Source organism: Pogonomyrmex barbatus, unplaced genomic scaffold (assembly GCF_055798465.1).
Source record: "Pogonomyrmex barbatus isolate J1 unplaced genomic scaffold, ASM5579846v1 scaffold14, whole genome shotgun sequence".
In the NCBI taxonomy this organism is placed as follows: domain Eukaryota; kingdom Metazoa; phylum Arthropoda; class Insecta; order Hymenoptera; family Formicidae; genus Pogonomyrmex; species Pogonomyrmex barbatus.
Window position 1 is genome coordinate 2,312,444 of NW_028297110.1, and position 14,559 is coordinate 2,327,002.

The following is a 14,559-nucleotide window of genomic DNA, read 5'->3' on the forward strand; positions in this document are numbered from 1 at the left end:
CGCAAGGGGGCGAGTTATCTCGGACTATCTCGTTCGCTGAGCGATCGTCTTTTGGTTCGGCTAACGCGCGACTGCCGCGTCGAAACCGGAAATTACGTCTGGGGCTCCATCTCCGGTGTTGTGCTGCCGAGAGAGTTGGTGCCGAGAGACTTGGCGGAGTTCGCCGTCGTGAGAATGCGTCGCGGTGCCTCGGCGACGCAACGCGATGCGACGCGACGCGACGCGATGCGACTCAACTCGACGCGCTGCTGCTGCTGCTGCTGCTGTTGCTGCTGCTGTTGCTGCAAAGTCGAGCGGACTTATTAAAGTTGTAACCACTCTCGTCTGCTCTCGGCTCGCCGCTCGCGAAACTGTTTCCACGTGTAATAATAACGTTGGCGAAGCGGGTCGGTTCCGCGACAAGCGAAATTTCACGATACTCGCGATGAAATTCACGTCTCGAGAGAAGAGACGCCCGGTGGACGCGCGCACAAGCGCGATTTACTACTAGAAATGGGAGTCTGTTTACCAGCGCCCGTGGCAAGATATTTATGTAAGATATACGTAAAATATCGCGGCAAAATGTTCAGAACTTGAAAACTCATATATACACAAATATTCATATACAATATATATATATATATATATATATATATATATATATATATACAATATTAAAATTGGAAATGTGTCTTGGATCGTTCAGTTGGAATTGATACAAACGTTACGACGTAAGAGTTATATATTTGCGCGAAAACTTGGATTTTTTTTTTTCGTAATCAAATGTTACGTACCGTTCTCTCTTTTTTTAAATTTAAGAACCGTTTTTATAATCGCGACCTTTTTTCTCGACTCCGTGATATCGCGAGGTAAAATGTTGCAAAATTCGCGCGGATTAAACGAGGGATCTCAAAGCGTGTGAAACAACGCGGATATAGCGGATATGTAAGATGTGCATGTACGTGTGGATACGTGTTTACGTATCTGTGTACAAGAAGTACTAACCCTGGCGTCATTTCCTAGAGCGAGGACCAAGTTACTGCAGCGACATTGGCGAGTCCTCGACGGAGGGTAATAAAGCCATCTTGCTAAGGGGGGGTTTTGCCTCCTCCACCCACACAACCCGCCCCTGAGGAGGTGGCCGGATAGCGATCTATACTGCTGGTCGCCCCTCTCATCGTTGCCTGGCAACCATTCTCTCTATCTCTCTTCGCTCCCTCTTTCTCTCTCTCTCGTTCTCTCTCATTCTCATCCCAGTCTCCCTCGCTCCGTGCCATCTCGTTCCCAACCCCTTCTACGGGGATGCTCTTCCACCTCTCACTCCGAAGAGACCGTAGAGAGCGAGGATGATGAAGGACGAGAGATAGAAAAGGATAGAAAGAGACAGAGGGAAAGGGAAGGAGGCCAGAGATTGCGCCCTTATCTCGTCAGATACCGACCGCCCCCGCTTTCAGTTTCCGTTCCATCCGCTCTCCCTTTCTCTCCCTCTCTGTCTCTCTTCCTGCGCGTTACTCCTCTTCGTCCGTGCCGTTACGTTTTCCTCGTCCTGCCTCGACTTTCGCCCCGGAGAGGATTGACACCCGTAGGGGCGGATGCAACGACGGCGTCTGATTCGATCTGCCGCAATAAAATTATACCACCGACTAGCGGCGCCTGTACTTTGGAATTCTTGTAACACGCTACAGCTACAAAGCGATTGTCTCGATTGGCCAAAAATTCGATTGTTACCGCATTGATTGTATTTAACGTTGAAAAACTAAGTAAACGAAGAAAGCGATGACACTTACCATTCACGATAAATTCATTACGATTTACCTCTTAGCGTGACACGTATATCGCGAGGATAAAAATTCCCTGATTCTTCCACAGGGAGGTTCACCAGACGATAAAAAAAAAGAAGAAACATCTCTTGATTTGTTTCGCCCCTTTCTTTCGCCTTGCCATCATTTCTCCCTCTCATACCTCATCTCTTCCCTCGTTCCTCTTTTCTCTCGTCCATCATTTTCCCTCGCTCTCTCTTCCTCTTTCCTTTCTATCTTTTCACAATCTCCTTCCCCCCTTTTTCCATCTCTTTTCGAACTGTCTCTCTCCATCTCACCCCTCCGAACGAAGGAGGGAGAAACCGGGGCTGATAACGATTTGATGTATGGCCCAGTGATGTCACTAGTCGACGGGCAAACTCCCCTTTTCCCTCGCGCAACGAGGAACAGATTACATGGATCGATAGGATTACTGGCAAAGGAAAGTCGAAAGCACGAAATTTTTGCCCAAAAAATCCTGCAGTTCGATATTCCACCCTGTTTTATATTCAATTCACTAATGTTGACGTACAGTTAGTTTAAATACTAAAGAAATGCATATCTCTCGAAAAAAAAATCAACTTTTTATATATTAAATACAAGCACTTATTAAAGCAAATTATTTGTTTTTTAAATTATCAATATTTATATATATATCTTATTTTCAATAATATTTCTATTTATTATATTAATATTTTTATTTATTGGCTTCTATTTTTTGTTATTTTCTACTTATTATATTTTCATGTATTATTTCCATTTTTTTCTCAACGTTATGTTTTTAACGCAGTTATCTAAGAGAAAATGTACAATTTTTTTTTATCGAGAATCGAACATTCTATAACATTCCTTCTGAAGAAAGAGATTTTTCGTTTAATACGAACTAACGCGTAATGCAAAAGATTCCCGTTCGATTCGTTGATCAAATTTCATTTCGGGTTCCGGGGGGGGTGTATTTTATAATTTCGCGTTCCTATCGAGTCGCTCGATCTTTTCATCGCGCGAAACATATGTTTCTAAGCATCTGCGACAAACTGCGGGGGCGTTCCTTCTTGTTTAGATTTGAGTCTGGTAATACACCAGGTCGACCGGATGCCGACGGTATAGAGCGGGTGGTAGTCGGCGGGTGATTTAGTAAGATGAAAAGCTACGTCCCCGGGCAACCCCCGGCGGCGTTATCTAGCGTAGACAGAGATTGCCTGTTCCTTACAAAACCCTACCGGAGAGCAACGCATCCGGGATATCTTTCACCGCTCCTCGAGGCCGCGCTCCGCCCGCCGTGGAAAAGCCCAGGCTCGTTTCCTAGCAAAAATCGAATCTCGTCGAATTAAATCGACCGAAGTCGCTCCGAGTGTCGCGTTTTATCCTACTTTTTTTTTTTTTTTTTTTTTTTGAATTAACGGAGAAGAAAATCCGAATATCTTAGGACGAACTTCGATCTCATTTTTTTCTTTTCCCGATGAAAAATAGTGTGTTGTTTCTTGAGAGAAAAATTTTAATTTCACGTATGGGATCTGTCTACTTGTTAACTATGTGCTATTCATCATGCATATGAAGTTTCTAAAGGAAATACATTCTTGTTGCATAATGTCAGAGTCATCGCTGATCCTTGATCGATAACGCTATTAATTGCATTTACGAGGCGTTACCAGACGAGATAAACGACTCCACTGAAGTCTTCGTCGACGTATAAGGCTTCTTTGCCAGGCTTATCTACATGCAGAACGCAAAACTATCGATTCACGCAAAAGTCAACAGCATACGTTGCAGAAATGAAGACTAGAAGCTAAATTAGTGAGTGCAAAAACGAAGCGAACGGAAGCAGTAAGAACATCGCGATAGATGGATCAATTAAAGCTACGGAAGCTATGCGGGAGTGTGCAAAAAGTTGTGCATGCCATTACGAGTTTCTTAACAACAGCAAACTTATTATCTCCTAACACATACACGTACGACTAATTAATTTTATAATTATAATAGCTTTTATAAATAATACATTGTAATTTAATAAACCCTTACTTAATAAAAATATTACAGAAACATTTCAATGCGCTCATACGATGGTGCTTCGTTTTAGCATTTTAAATTTTCTGACACGACAAGTACACGACAGACACTCCTTTCGCGAATTCTCTCGGTTTGCAAACGTACAAGCGAAACGTTAAATTTTCGTAAACGGTTCCGTTAACGACTGAAAGAATGGAAAAACTTTTTCGACGCGAGGGAGCTTAAAAAATAGATGGACACGGGGAACCAAGAATGATGGCAAGATCTTTTATGGGAGAGCGGGAGAGGAGGAAAAAAAAGAAGCGGGAAAAAGTATGGCGAGAGCGGAAGACGGAAGAAAGAAGAGGATCTCTGAAAGAAGCTCGCGGCGCCGGCGGCACGTCATTCTCCGCGAGGAATTAAATTTTTATATCTTTTGCTGAGAGTTTGAGCGATAGGACGGGGGCAAGTCGTCCGTTCGTATACGGTAGATACTCGCCCGATGGGCGTTTTAATTCAAAAGTCGGATTGCCGTTTCCACCAACTTGGAGGAAGCGCGAACGAGAAGAGTCGGAAAGGAATATTCAATTTGTGATAACGCCGCTTAACGAAATTTTTCTATCGTCGCGTTATCGCGTGATAAGACAAAAGCTATCGTGTAATCCTATAAATTATAATTTTTTTTTTTGTATCTATCGCGTATCGTCTACCGATATAAGATTCCTTCGATAAAATTCTAATCTTCGATTTCTTTTTTACAATTAGTAACAAGAGTTATAGAGTTACAGAGTTTATAGCAAGACAGACTTTATAGCAAGACAGTGTAATCGTTCAACAAACGATTGTAGGAAGAAAGAAGGTTTTAGAAGGAAAGAATGGTCAATGTTAGAGTTCTAAGTCCGAAAATAAAGGAAAATGTACGAGAGAGAGAGAGAGAGAGAGAGAGAGAGAGAGAGGGGGGGGGTGCGATCGTAAAACGTAAAGACGAAGGCGAGCTCAAGGAACGTTGCAAAGAACGCGCACGTGGACGAGAAAAGACGCGGCGAAAACGTCGAAGAAAGTCATAAACTTCGTAATCTGTCGTAAAGTGTACCTTCTCTGGAAAATATCTCGTCGACAGCTTATCTCGTAAAAGAGCCGAGTCTGATGAGAAAAGAGAACAACGCGAAACGGCCCATTTGATTTTCCAAAGTAGAGAAATGCACAATCTAAAATCTTAAATCTTTTAAAAAAAAATAATGTATGGTGTATATTTTTTATAGATTTTATTTTTCTTTCTCGTGTGTAATATACACACGAGAAAAAATAAATAAAATTTATATAAGAAATATATATATATATATATATATATATATATATATATATTTATAAATCTATAACACATATATAATCCCAGGTATAATCTCGAAGAGAGGAAAGAAAATTCGCGCGTTCGTTGGCATCCCGCAAATTCTCGCGCTCGCAGTGAGATCATAAGATTGCGTTATAATTGCGAAACCATCGAGATCACCTCGTCGCAAGGCCGGGAGACAACGGAAAGCCGCGCCGAATCGCAACGCGTAAGACGGGTTTAAGGGCCGAAATTGGTTTCATCTACTGTCGCTTAAGGTGGAGCACGAGAGTCTGCTGGGGATCGATGCAGTAATTTCGGGTCGTGGCTTCCTCCGTCTTCTCCCTTGCACTGCTCCCCCTCCCCGCGCACTCCTCCACGCCGTAGTTTCTCGCGAAACCGCCCTCTCGAAGCCGGGAATCGCCGGGAGAGCGAGGAAGACGAGCGAAGGCTCGGGAGAGGAGAGGAGAGAAACCATCAGATAGCTTTGGCCTTAATATCCCTCTCCGAGACCTCGGAGACGAGATCCTGGCACCCCTCCCCCCCTCCTCCCTCTCTCCCGTATAGTCCTATCTGTATTCGGTCCACCTAACTAACATATATACACGTTTGGACGTGGTTCGTCTGCATACGTGTGTATATAACGTTACTCACTCTCTCACAAACCACACACACACACACACACACACACACACACACACACACACGCGCGCGCGCGCGCGTCGAATGCTATCGGATTCGATAAGTCCTGCGGAATTCAGGAAGGGAAATTTCAGGAAAATTGACATCAGTTCGAGAGACTGCGGGGGAAAATTGGTAGTCGCCGTTGTTGCTGCTTACCGCGTTTTTAACATAGAACTCGCGCGTCGGCTCAAGTATCGTTAAACCGGTCATTCTGGCGTCGTTAAACAAGCGCGCGTGATGAATGAAGGCGCGTACGTACGAAGGCATCAGGCGCGATCTCGGGACGGGAAAGACCGATGTCTGAGAAATAGCGAGCGAACAATAAGTATATCAGGTTCCTTTGCATAATTTATTCGGACTCGTTCGTTCGACGTCGAAAATAAGGACTCGAATTATAAGGCGAGATTTATTGCGTTCGTCGCGGATGTGAAAGAAAGATCGGGCTACGAAAATATTCGAGCTCGCATGCGAGAAGAGCGATCGCTACTAAGAGCCTCGCTACAGAGTTTCCGCCTCGATGCATCTCCGCGCGAGAGTGCGCTTTCTGGTCAAAGTCTTATCACGAGTAATACTGTTCACGAGAACTCGCATGCGAGTGCCGAGAGACCTTAAGATTGCTCCGTTCGGCCGTAACTTTCGCAGATTCTAATCGAGCGCACGTAATTAGAACGAGAGCAATTGTCGGTAATTAATTGGAGGCAAATTAATTAGCTCGACCCGACTACGAAAGTGGAAAATCTCAATAATGTTTATCCGATCGATAACGCACGACAATGCGTTTATTTCGAAAAATGTTATCCGTTGAATTATATCGACTCATCTTGAAACGAAAAAAACGTTAAATCTTCTTTTCGCGAATATTAATTTTGATTGTGAAAGTAAACCAAGATTTATATAATCGCGATTTATAATTTTTCGTTTACGTTCGATAAAAATTTGTATCTAAAATTTGTATCTTAAAAATTAAATTAGAAAACTCACTCTTATTATAATATTTTTATTCAGCATTCGATATTTCTCGCAAAATATTTGTTAATCGCTATAATCGCGCAGACGTGTTATTTAACGCACGTAAAAACCGCTTTTATCACTTTCGCAAATCGATAACCATAATCTCCCACGGATCGCGGTTTGCGCCTTTTCATTTCATACGCGAAACATCGATCAAATTAATCCCGTCTATCCTAGTATTTTCATTTAATGCATGCAAAGAGATTTGTTGACACATATGATTTCATCCGGCGCGCTTGATGTATGCCTAACGATAATCATCCGTTTCTTTCGTACGTGAATATTCAGAGATTATAATAAATTTTATTTTACGAGCAGATTTATGACACGCACATCCTTAAAACGACGTGCATCTAATCCAAATGAATAAATGCAAGATATTTCTCAAAAAAGTAAAATTGCGTTATCAATAGTGAGTGATTTATCGTGATTGCCGCTATATGCGATATAATTAGATATTTTATATAACATTTCGCGACTTGTGTGCTCGTAGTGGTCGCTCTTCCGCTCTCGTAACGTCAGATAGCGCTGAGCTCATTTTCCGCGAGTTTAAGCCCGCAAGAGCCGGGACATCGGCCGGGTTAACGAAAGAACGGCCGCGTAGGCTGGCAGATGAAGGCAGCTTTGTAGAACGATATCGGTAAGTGGAAATCAGTGGCCGAGTGGCGCCTGTCGACTCGCCGTTTCATTCTCGTTACCACTCTCTCGTTGCCTCTCTCTTCCTCTTTCCCTTGCGCGCGCAAGGGTCCTCCACCACCTCCGCAGCATTTACGCTCCTGGAACCGGCGAGGAGCGAGGACGCCGTCCGTATACCGGGAACTCGCTAACTTCATTAAAATATTGCCATCAACACGAGGACCATTGTTTTCGAGCGAGCCTTCCTGTCCCCCCGCTAACCGGCCGATTAACCACCTCGAGACCACTCCTCCAGGAACAGCCAACTGCATCCTCTTTGTGCGAGCCGCGCAAGAAATGCAATTCCTACGAACTTGCTTCACGGCGAGCCGATCGTGCGTTGATAGCCACCTTTTGAAGAATATGCATTCCCGATCGTGACTGTGCAGTGACCTCTGCAGTTCCAGAAACGTACACTTCATCGAATGCGTTCTTTCATAAGATTCTATTTGCATTGCATCGTCTTACAATTGTTGTAACAATCGCTCACTGAGCAAAATGATCTTAAAGTCATAGCGAAAATTATCTAATAATCGACAATTATGAAAAATCAGCTAAAATGGATAAATGACTAGTAAGCATTGCGATATCACATATATTTTGTATCTGATCGATATAAATAACAGACAGAATTTAAATTAAACAATTTGCCAGTCAAAATTTCTCTATGATCACAGTCAGATAATAGCCAGTCACGTAAAAGCAATTTGTATGATTTGATCGTGAGATTTAAATTTTCTTGCACATATTGTCAGATGTTGCTGCTATAAATTTTATCAACAAACAATTTTCAGATACAAAAACGTAATATATTTTCTGAAGAGGAGAAAAAGGGAGAAGTATCTCAAGTACGATTTTCAAGATGTTGATTAAAGATATTTCGCTGATCTAACTAGAATTCTGATTTAAGATTAGAAATGTCACAGTACTTAAAATGTATCGCTATTTTGTGTATCTGTTTGAAAATTCTCTCTCGTGGAATTTATAGCAGCAATATTCTAACAAATACAAAAAAATTTTAATCTCATAACCAAATTACAAATTATTTTTATATAAAGGTGTGACTGGTTATCACGAGAGAAAGTTTCTTGCTAAATGTGACAAGTGTACAGACATAAATTCTGTCTCCCATCTATATCGATCAGATACAAAACATATGCAGCGTTTGCCAATCATTTATCCAATTTTAGCTAATCTCTCATATCCGGATAATTTTCGCTATGACTGCAGGACCATTTTTTTTCAATGATAACTACGCGTTGCGCGCTCCGAAAAGAGATGTTTCGGAGGCCTAAAAATCCGAGACTCGTTACTCGATCTTCGGTCGTGACGTTCTTGTTTGCATTCGCGGTACCTACGTTCGCGATACTCGATTCCGACCGACGGTTTTTCGCCGACGCCAAAGACGATTAATGTCGGCGCGCATTCCGGCCGCGTCGTCCCGGAACATCCGCGCGTCGCGATCCAAGCGTGCGTCGGATGTCGTCGTTAAGCGACATCGCCCGCGTTGCTCGCACATTGCGGACGACAAAGGGGGACGCGGCTCTAATGAGCGCGGTGCCGCGCTCGACTGAACGGGGAAAGCACGAGCACTCGACGGTGCCGCGCTTGTCCTCGACAAACGGCACGAACGACAAATCCGTGCAGTTGTCCTCGGCGTAACACTTGCGCCTCATCCCGGTCCCGTCTCGTCTCGCTTCGGCTCGCTTCTCCTCTCCTCGGCCGGGCGTGGACCACGCACGTCGTACGAGGAAGCGACGGCGGCGGGCGGTCGGCCCGCGCGCGACTTTTTGCCGCGGGTGTAATTGAGCCTGTCCTCTTGTCTGGCTACCGTCTAAATGAATTACGAGACGAGAGAGAGAGGGGAGGATGAAAACAAGACGGCCGCGCCCGCACCGGCTTCGCGATCACACTCGCGGAGCGGAGCGGAGCGGAGGCGCAGGCCGTGCGGCCGCGCGAATTCCTCCTCCTCGGGTACGATCGGTCGTTCGTGATCCGCTCTTTTTCTCTCATCCCCGTAGATTAATTTCGGAGGCGTTCCGGAGGAGAAACAATGGCGAACACGGGGGAACACCGTCGTAGCGAGCGAATACCGAGCGCGGAACAATTTGAATCTGCAGGCTGCGGTTCTTTTTAACTTTTTAACTCCGTTCTTCTTAAGCATATCGTTAGATATTGTTGCCATTGAATTGGGATTACTACGATTATGTTTGAAGGAACGCCCGTATTCGCAAATTCCGTAGCTTTTATGCTCCAACGCTGCGGAGCGAAGCGTTGTCCTCATTGCGGAATTGTAACGCGACGACAGCAGACAGCGACGGTGAGACACGCTACACGTTGGCGTTCGTTAAAAACGCTTGAGTACGCGTGCTTTTTGCCCGACAGGACGTAATTGCCGCTGTCTCGACCAACATGCAGACAGGCGAGCTGAGTCTAAGTGAATTATGAGGCGCCGCGGCCTCTAAAGAAGATGCAAACCGCCCGGTACGAACCTTTTTGCGAGTAAAAAGTAACTCAATTCCTCGCAACGCGTGCGGCTAAATTATTCGAGGATTTATTAACAATGCCGGTAAAGAGCTAATTAAGCAGTCTGGGGCTGTCGAGTAAATCTCAAAAAGCTCATTTAATCCTAGTGATTTAATCAAATTCATTCAGGCGTAGAATTTTTATATTTTTGTAATGTTGATCACAAACAGTATCTGTGCGAAAATACACGTGTTATTGATTCAACATGTTATGTGGATTTGCATGCAACAGAGGCCACTTTAAAAACGCACACCAGTCACTGATGCTGTTCGTTGAAAGAAATGGTGTAATATTACATGGTCGATTCTGCAAGGAACGCGTGGTAAGCTGGTTGTAATTAACGAGAGAACGAGGAAGTTCGCTAAAGAACACGCCGAGAGTTTATGAATCGCACGAACTTTTGCATGTGTTGCAAGATCAAAGATCGGCCGATATTAAGCGGTTATTATCGCAACTTTTGCGAATAACTAAAGCTCCTTATTCCTCGAAGCACATTTTCTTTTCAACTTCTATCCACTATTTTGTACTAAACTTTAGTACTTTTGTACTAAACTGCAGGCATAAGATGAGCACATTAAATATATTAAATATATTTGTCTAATTTTTTTTTTTTTCATAAGATATTCACATTGTATGCATTTATTTAAAGATTATATCAAAATAGCTTTAATGAAGAAATGTAGAAATTTATTACAAAGCAATTTTAATGTGAACTGTGCTAAAGAAAAATGATTATTAAAAATTTAGTATGTATTCATTAAAATTTTTTTATATGGGAAATATTGCGATTGAATTGACAGAAAGGTATATTTTATAAGAGATTAATTTGATAATTTGGACAGAATATTTACATTAAAAAAATAGATTTTAGCTTTCGCTAACTAAAGTTTGTATCCAATAGGATTGTCCTTATTTCTTCTTTTATTCATAAATTAAGTCGCTTCAAATATTTATTATATTTCGTTCATATAAATATTTGTGTAAATGAGTGTCGCATCGAATTTATTACATACGAATATCCAAATATCTTTGTAAAATTCTTCATATTGTCATCAGAAGATCATTGTGGCGGTATCTTCCGTAAACTACATGCAACTTATATGAAGCTAGGATGATAATACGAACGAGAAATAATGCTATATTTACAAGTAGTCGATAGAGTCAAGTATCTTATATGTCGGTATCAACAAAATCGTGACATCTATTGTAAATCGTGTAAATGTATTACAAGTGTAAAAGAAAATGATATCGACGAGAGACAACTATCAACAAGTAAGTATTTGCAATTGTATTTATCAATTTGTATTTATAGTGATATGTACAGTTTATATTTAATTATTATCTTATATAATATCGGAATATTCAATTTAATTCTGATAAAATATGTAAATACATAACAATATATTTCATTGTGATAATTTTTCCACAGAAGAAGACGTATAACTTAACCTCGAAGATATGTAAACATTGAAGAAGCTGTCAAAGCGGAGAGAAGCTGGCTAATTAGAATAGAGAAAAATATTAAAAAGAAATAATTTGAATAATTTTTTAAGAAAGTCAAGGTTCTTAGAATACAACACCAGGCAATGCAACATAAAACAGAAAACATAAAGGTGCCAAGTGGACTAGTTGTCCCTGTTCTGATAGATTCTGCAATTGCTATAAGAATAGCCATGGGTGCAAAGATGCCTCACGAAAGGATGATGATGAATCATACGAATTTGTGGCACAAAATCAAAGTCATAAATGGCGGTCAGTACGACAAGGATACAGTTCTAAAAGCTATTCTGAAGGCGATAGAGCCAGCCGATATGATACCAGTAAGATATCAAGTTTGCGGAGAAGATGCGTATTTTGTAGTAAGAAATTGCGCTCCTGCACTGGAAATGCTATGTAAGGCAAACATGATTGTTAAAAATGATAAGGGCGATGGTATGATTCTCGTGATAACTCTGGGATTTGCCACAATGAATGATCTGAAAATTCATATACAGCCCCTTTTATTGACTGTACTGACCAGGAGATACAACCCGAACGAGAAGACATTAAATTTAGAAAATTTCCATACCGATCCAGACATAGACAGGACCGTTTATTGCCCGTTGTCACAACTCAGAACTTCCAATCATGTTTTAAAACTAGCCAAGACGGCCATAGCCACTATCGAATACTTGATTTTACGGTGTAATGCGTTGTTTAATATACAGGCGATAGAGAATTCTAATTTAACATCCATCAAGTATCTGGATCTAAGACATAACAATCTGTTAAATATGAACGCGTTAACCCCTCTAAAGAATCTCGAAATCATTAAACTCTGGCTCGATGGAAATCCGCTCTGTGAAAATTACTCGACTGCAAACCAGTATGTAGAATCTGCAAAAAGATATTGCCCGCACTTGCAAGAGTTAGACGGTGTATGCATCGTGCCAAATATGCCATTGATATACAAAGACTATTTTCCGAACGACAAGATGCAGCATTTCGTGCAAGCATTTACCTCTCACTTTTTTGCTTTACACGATCAAGTCGACAGGACGGTTTTAAGGGGTCTTTATCACAAGGATTCGGTTTATTCTATGAGCTTGGGCATACCGAACAATGTTGCGCAGAAGAGTGGTCTTCATCAATATACGTTAAATAGAAATATATTAAGAAAAGGACCGAAAAAAAATACAGGTATTTATTACGGTCAAGAGGACATTCTAGTAGCTCTGAGTAAATTGCCTCGGTCCTATCACGACAAAAAATCCTTTACATATGATATCATTTATGACGATAATAAATGCACAGTGTTTAATGTCTCAGGATTGTTTAAGAAATTAAGTGCTGGCACAAACGTGCTGTCGTTCTCTAGAACGTTCATTCTATCAGTTTCGCTAGATAATGAATATCACATTTTAAACGACCAATATCACATAGATACAGCACCCAAGCATATAACACCTGACAAAATAGTCGTTAAATATGCTTACGATGAAACGGAAGCAGTTTGCTTTAGCAAAAGTGAAAAATCAGTTCTAATTACTAGAATGAGCCAAATCACCACGATGAATAAGGAATGGTCTGAGACTTATCTGTTGGAAGCTCAGTGGGACATGCGGAAGGCGATAGCTAATTTCATGAAAGATTTCAAAAATTCGACGATACCGGGACATGCGTTCACTTTGTAAAAGAGCGGATAATGATACTTTTGCTTTTATACGCCGTCGCGTATTCCAAACGACATGTAAATAAAAAATAAACAGCAATATGTGAAAATAAATGTAAGATAGAAAATACATGTAATGAAAATAAATGTAAGATATGTTAATATTTTTAAAATGTTCACAAATTTCTATATATTCCTCCTACGTTTACGACTTTTTCATGAAATACATTTTTTTCTAGTAGTATCCGAAGTATCTTTATCCGCAACAAAAGTTGTCAATTGCGCATTTAATTTTACATCTTCTGTAATAAGATATCTTTACATATGTATTTAAAAATAAATTTAAAATATGCGTTCTTAAAACTCACGATTTTTTGTACACTCCTCTCATGTTTGCGATTTCTTCACATTTTTTTTCTAGATGAGAATAAATCTTTTTTTTTTTGTAGCAAAGCATCACATTAATCGCGTATTTAATTGTATATACCTTTTATAATACGATGTTTGCTTCGCCAAATGATAGCATCATACATCAATGAGTATATCACAAGGCGATGTTACTCGCATGGCATTTAAGTGGTCTACAGGATGAAGAACGAGATGCTTAGTGACTTCATCCAAAGGTTATGCACTCAAGGACCACAGCGATCATCATCCGGACGATGTGAATGAAACAAAATCGCGAAGGCAGGCAAGTTTTTTTTTTACCCTTTCTAGCTGTTCTACGTCGCGAATGGTGTCGAAGAGACCTTCGAGATTTTATTAACGCTCGATTAAATAAATCGCTGTGCTTGAATGCGGATCTATAATAGCTTAATTATTTTAATCATGATAGTCGTCAGCATGATACACTGCAAAATATTATGATCTCATTATCACTTCTAAAACGTATACAACAATGTGAGGTCAAGAGAGAATAAAATCATCATTTTGTTAATGGGATGAATATTTATAATACATTTTATATACGCGTTGTCGTTCATGATTACACGTTTCAATTACATAGACTCGATAATAGTGCGCAATCTATCGCTGGTATCGCACAAGAATAATAATTATGGGAGTAATTCATAGTCCGAGCGATTGCGGGGGAATTGCAATTTTTTTATTACGCGCGCGACGTTGAACTTTACACTGTACGTGTAGATTTCCGTCGGTAAAATGATATACGAATGAGTTAATAGGTCGCAATAAAGACGTGACTTAAGCTGCAATCGTGACGCTTAGCGTGCGACAGTAATTGTCTCTCAATTAGAAAATGATAGTTCTCTTTTCTAATGAAAGCTCTCTGTGTTACACAAATTTGTGACAATATATATATTTGATTAAATAAACTTGTAATCACAACATCAAACATTACATATTACACGTCACAAATATATAATTATAGCCTAAACTGATGAACTTTAAAGGACAAC

The 14,559-nt window shown here is 40.9% G+C and overlaps 1 protein-coding gene across 2 annotated transcripts; it reads left to right on the forward strand.

Annotated features, from left to right (window-relative positions):
• Positions 1-11,103: 11,103 nt before the first annotated feature.
• Positions 11,104-13,504, forward strand: LOC105425117 (nuclear RNA export factor 2). Of its 2 annotated transcripts, none has more exons than XM_089072645.1 (2): positions 11,104-11,262; positions 11,420-13,504. In XM_089072645.1, exon 2 carries the CDS (start codon positions 11,577-11,579, stop codon positions 13,161-13,163), a length of 1,587 nt encoding a protein of 528 aa, XP_088928771.1. In that variant the 5' UTR covers positions 11,104-11,262; positions 11,420-11,576; the 3' UTR covers positions 13,164-13,504. The 2 variants fall into 2 exon arrangements, with proteins under 2 accessions (XP_088928771.1, XP_088928772.1); XM_089072646.1 differs by having other exon boundaries at positions 11,226-11,262; positions 11,423-13,504.
• The last annotated feature ends 1,055 nt before the right edge of the window (positions 13,505-14,559 follow it).

Bases quoted from the DNA above. Each gene is read 5' to 3' on its own strand.
- LOC105425117 (XM_089072645.1), top strand. From the start codon at position 11,577: ATGCAACATAAAACAGAAAACATAAAGGTGCCAAGTGGACTAGTTGTC.